The sequence below is a fragment of the Bacillus rossius genome, chromosome 12 (assembly GCF_032445375.1).
Source record: "Bacillus rossius redtenbacheri isolate Brsri chromosome 12, Brsri_v3, whole genome shotgun sequence".
NCBI classification, from domain to species: domain Eukaryota; kingdom Metazoa; phylum Arthropoda; class Insecta; order Phasmatodea; family Bacillidae; genus Bacillus; species Bacillus rossius.
The window spans coordinates 43,771,505-43,777,504 of NC_086339.1; the positions used below are offsets into that span (position 1 = coordinate 43,771,505).

The window sequence follows — 6,000 nt, forward strand, 5'->3', positions numbered from 1 at the left end:
CCTCGTATTTATATTAAAGAAACATAATTTCCAAGGGTACCTGTCTATTTAATTCCTTATCGGCATCAACAATTATGAAAACCCAAATATTTTCAGCAAAAATTTAAGGAAAAATATTGAATTAATTATTTTCTTAAACTTTATAATATATTGAATCCTTGTCAGCACAAGTGAGTAATTAAGGCATGAAAATTACTTTTTTGCGATACATTTAATTCAGTTCTACTTCGGTTAGTAAAAATTACTTTTACAAGTCAATTTCAAAACTAGCTGAGATCACTAATGAAAAATTATTTGTTTAACTAGTTTATTCTTCTATTGTACCATTTTATCGAGCATCCTAAACATTTGCAGGGCAAAGACTATTTATATATCAAATGCATACGAGTGTATGTCACACACTGTCATTACTCCTGCCATGAAGCCTCCAGGAGTAGGGTCCCGATTGCTCTAGTTAACTTTTATGATGATTTGGGAGTTACAAAGTTGGTGTGGAATTCTTAAGCGCTAAAATGGTAAAATATTTCTCAAACAAAATACACTGCTGTATAATCTGCCTGGGTTCCATAACTAAAAAAAAAAAATTATGTTCGCAGGCTTTCACGGGCATTGTCTAAATTAGCTTGGTTTCTGGTTTATAGCCGTGTCCTTGGCGAATAATTCACCGACGTTTCGGTAGACATTGCAGTCGCCATCATCAGGGAGCAGTTGGTAGGTAACTGCTCCCTGATGACTGCAATGTCGACCGAAAGGTCGGTGAATTATTCGCCAAGGAAACGGCTACAACCCTGAAGCCAATCTACTTTTAAAAAGGGGGTGTGTAAAGTCGGTTTACGGACGATAATTTTACGTGATAACGTCATAAGAAAACATTGATGGAAAAATTGCATAATTTTTAATTTTCAAATATTATTTACTGTTTTTGCAAATTTAATTTAAATAATTTGTTTAAATATAATCACGAACAATTAGTTAAAAAGCCCGTATTAACTTGTTTGATATTATAGAAGATTTTCTCGCACGGTGGTTGGCCGGTTTTTGCACGCTCGGCTCAGGCGGAACGTGACAATGAGTCGTGCATTTTCGTGCGTGCAGCCGGCGTTCATCGATTTATAAGACGTTATCACGTCAAAAATTAGTTTTGAAAAAAAAATTATATAACGTAGTAAAATATGCTATTGTAAATTTGATGCATTTAAAAAATAAATGTGTGGTTACGTTTGATGTTGCTAGGGAGTTGGCCGGAGAAGACACCTACTGCGTGGTCATCAACATGGGCAACTCGTCAGAAACAGTCGACCTGACAGCGGCATTTCGGAACATACCCTCTAGGCTCTCCATCGTCGTGGCCAGTGTGGGCTCCAGCTTTGCCCGAGGGTGAGTCGCACCCTTAGCAATAACACACTTTGTATATATTCCCTTGTTTAAACCTACTCATTCGTTTATAAATGTTAATGTATATCATAATCGGTAAGCAAGGACGCATTACGCTCTTACTGGCAGTGATGAAGTTTTTTTTTACGTTCGTACGTTAAATTTTTAATTATTTTTTCTCGAAAATGTTTCAAATGAAGGGTTTCTGAACAAATCCTTAAATCCGAAAACACGTATGATTACAAAAATAATGTCATTAATGTCTTGCGAGAAAACTCAGCTGGCAACTTTACAAACACGGATGTATGGCGGTTCGTGTACAACCAGGCGTTACCTACTGACAAACCATTTGGAGTATGAAGAATGTTGTTACACGTGACAGCTTATACATGTAACACAGGCACAAAATGACACAGACAAAAAAATTCACACAACAAACAATGACACATATAATGACAAAAGTAAAAGAAAGGTAAACTATTTTGTCAATAAATTGTTAAATTAAAATGGTCCACACAATGTTCAATACAATTATATTTAATAAAATTACAGGAAATTTACGGGTGACACACACAGTTTAATATGCGATACTTCAAAAGTAATTTTAAAATTGTGCATGTATTGTTTTTCAACCGGGCTTTTATTGAAAAAACAATTCCTTACGGATAAATTTTAAAGTTATTTGCTTGGCTTATCTAAGCTATAAAACACCAAAGACCGCCTACTCAAAACTTCGAGGGAATAAAATCTCTTTCTAGACAATTTTCGAGAGAAATATCTACACACTTTTACTGTAGGTATTTTATTGAAATGGTGTATTTCATATCCAGGGACCTTATTTCACATTCAAATCAACAGACTGAAGTGGTGTGTTACCTGGTTTAGCCGTAATTTAGATGACGTGGGTAGAGATGTAATTAATATTTCACAATATAGCGTCGTAAACCCACACAAAATTTACACTACACTATTTCACAGTTCTACAAAAAGCTATTTGCTCTTTTGACGTAACTTTATGTTTATTAGTTTCACTGCGTTTTTAGGTGCAATCACCAAAACATTGGCAACTTATTAATTAAGAATGTGATGTTATGTAAAATCAAAATATCTGTTGAAGACTTAAGTAGATATTCATTGCATTAATGTTCGGCGTCTTGGTCCATGTTGCCTACCTGTTCTACCTGTCATCTGTACGACAAGCTACAGAAATTGTACAACACGTTTCTTTACCATTGTAGCGTACATGTGATCTTTTTTCTTGCCTAACACAAAATTAAAATAAAGGCTCTCTGCTACTCAGAAAATTTAATCTCAAGAAATAGCCATATAAATATTGTTTGTATTGTCAATTATTGTCAATGTTGTAGATTAAACAATATTCTTCCTATAGTTTTCCTAATGTGGATTAGTTAGTTTACAGCATTAAATTTGCCGGATAACCTGGAGATGAAACCCAGCCTCTCCTGGCCCAGCCAGGTCTGTTGGAACACTCCAAGATTTGAATCGTTTAAACAGCCGGGAGATTGCGATTACGTCATACGCAATGGGCAAACACAATAAATAACTTCATGCCAAAACAAAACACAAAGAAATGGTAGCATTCAAAAATAAAGTACGTACTGAAAAATGAAACTTTTATGTGAGTGTGAGTGTGTGTGTGTGTGTATATATATATATATATATATATATATATATATATGTATTTTTGTATACACTTCCCCCATGGTCATATATGGCAATTCTTGTTCAAAGATGTATTGCCGGGCAACTGAATGTAAACAAATAATCTAAGGTATTGTTGCAGTAGCTGTCTGAAACACAGAGTTGAAAAGTAAATATACAAAAATAAATAATTTACAGGAGAACCTAGTTGTACGTTAGCGTTAATTAACTTCTTTTAAATTACCTTAAACTTCCCAAATATTTTTTGAATTATTAATGTGCTCAAATTTCACAATGCTAACCAGCTAAAAAAATCGAATTTAGTTAAAAATTTTATGTAATGTTTGTACAGTAGTAATGTAACCAACAAAATTATTATTTTTTAACTTTTTTAATTGTATTTATTAAAAGAATAGCATTTAACATGTTACAAGTAGTAAATATTTGGTGAAAATTTAATTTTTAACTATTCATCGAGTTCAAATTCTTTAAAATATGTTTGCGAGCTAAATTTTTGCTAGTGCTTTAAGGAGCGTTGTTGAAGATCTTTTTATTAAGTGACTTAAAAACTATTATAGCTAGAGTAAAATATAAAAGTTATAACCCTTTCTAGATATTAAGTTTAAAATGTAAGGCAGTGAAATTAAAATAAGACACTATTAGAACCATTAAAAATTGCATTAGTTTTGACAGCTTAAAATTTAGAGGAAGGTTATACTTCATTTACTTACACACACAAATGCATATGTAATTCTACAGATCATTTAATTCGCACTGTTAAAATATCACAGTTACTTAACTGGCAAGGTTATTCTTTCTAAGAAATCACTATTTTATATTTTATCTGACAAATTTTCTTTCCGTTCTTAATTTTGATAGTTATTTTATATGTTTCATTTATTTGAAACTTAATAATTAAGAATGTGATGTTATGTAAAATCAAAACATCTGCCGAAGTCTTAAGTTGGTTTTAATTGCATTGATGTTCGGCGTATTGGTCCATGTTGCCTACCTGTTCTACCTGTCATCTGTATGGCAAGCTACAAAAATTGTACTACACAATTTTTTGACCATTGTAGCGTACATTTTATCTTTTTTCTTGCCTAACCCATAATAAAAATGAAGGCTCTAGGCTACTCCGCAACTTTAATATCAAGAAATAGACATAGAAATTGTAATTGTATTGTGAATTACCCAAGTTTGTTGTAGATTAATAATATTTTCCTATAGTTTTCCTATTGTGTATTAGTAAGTTTTAACATAGATAATTCTACTGCAAGAAATGCATATGAGTTAATGAACAATAAACTTTTAACATGGCCATAAGCTTTCAAGCTCTGCTAACGTGTACTCTTCTTCTTGCAGGCGCGTTGTCAGCTCAACAGAGATCACTCTGGCTGAAAAGGAATTCGTTGGCCTGAAGAGTTCATCAGAACTGTGTGATAAGAGCATGCCTTTACTTGTATAACTAACGTTAAGCTTTCATGAATACTTTAATCTTTAGATCTGAAAGGTATTATTTGTATGAGACATTAATTGCAGATATAATTTTTTTTAAATAAGATGTGTCATTGTTTAAAAAAACACAAGTCACTTATACAGTCTTTTTTTTTTAGGAGAAAATACTAGTTATAAGTGAACTTGTTCATTCAGAATATCATAAAAACGAAAATGGTGGGTGTGGCCAACTTCTAAAAAATTTAGGGCCAATAAATCATAAAAAAAATTAGTGGACTAGTTTAAAACTTTTCTTTTTTTTAGTATTAACAACTTCTTATTTAATTTGAAACGTATTTCGTTTAATGATATAATATTAATAGAAGAAAATAATAATTACTTCCATAAAAACACAGCTCTCATTAAAAGAACTGATTTATTGAATCCTTGCAAAAATACGGTATCTTATTGTTTGACTTCAAATAAATACACTTAAGAATGAAGTAGTGATATTGTAGGTGCGGCAGACCACTTCCCCAGACTAAGTGGGTCAAATAAACTTGCGGGCCATGCGCTGGCAACCTTTAGCATACATGTTGCTTCATAATAATAAACAATAATTGATTCCGTACGTCATCATTTGAAGTGTCTGAATATGGATGCTCTCTTAAAACTAAATTAATAATAGGATCATAGTTGTTGAATACTGTATAACTGGATATTAAATTCATTTATGTAACTGCAGCACAAAACAAAGAATATCAGAAGTTTTAATAACATCATTTTTCCCACAAAATACTAAGTTAGAGTTGATAATTATAATCCAATTAATAAATAATGTGTTCCGTTAACTTCCATTTGAGATGAAGTTCTCGCAGAAATCCGTAATGAGGATCAGTGGTTAACTGAGTTGCGAAACTTGCGAGCACACGCGGGTTTAATAATGTCCCCGGGCGACTGCGGCGCTGCAATCTGCCGCCCCCACCGCCGCTGCGTGCTACGTGTGTCGAGAGGCGGCGTCTCCGCGCCCGGAGGCGGCGTCTAGAGAGCCGCTCACCACCGAGCTCGTGGCAAGCTCGGGGTACACTAGCCACCGAGCTCGTGGCAAGCTCGGGGTACACTAGCCACCGAGCTCGTGGCAAGCTCGGGGTACACTAGCCACCGAGCTCGTGGCAAGCTCAGGCCAGGCTCGGGCTAGGCTGATTCCACGCTCGTAGCAAGCTCGGGCCAAGATCGGGTCTAGCTCACCGTCAAGCTTGGGGTAAGCACATGTCAAGTTCCAGCCAAATTCGTGACAAGTGTGGGCCAAGCTCGGGCCAAGCTAGAGCCAAGTTCGGGCCAACATCGGGTCTCGCTCGCCATCCAGCTTGGAGCAAGCTCAGGCCAAGTTAGGGCCATGATGATCGGGCAAGCTTGATCCAAGGCCGGGGCCAAACTCGGGCAAGCTTAGAACAATCTCGGAACAAGCTCAGGTCAAGCTTGGGGAAAGCTCGGGCCAAGCTCAGACCAAGCTCGGACTAAGTTCGA

General features: G+C 35.2%; 1 protein-coding gene across 1 annotated transcript in view; it reads left to right on the forward strand.

Moving 5' to 3' along the window:
* The window catches only part of LOC134537883 (maltase 1-like), a 59,296-nt gene extending 54,515 nt beyond the window's left edge, over positions 1–4,781 (forward strand). The window contains exons 10-11 of the mRNA XM_063378790.1: positions 1,234–1,377; positions 4,402–4,781. Of these exons, the coding sequence (XP_063234860.1) occupies positions 1,234–1,377; positions 4,402–4,504 (247 nt within the window). The 3' untranslated portion in view covers positions 4,505–4,781. The remainder of the gene's footprint in view (positions 1–1,233; positions 1,378–4,401) is intronic.
* Positions 4,782–6,000: the final 1,219 nt, after the last annotated feature.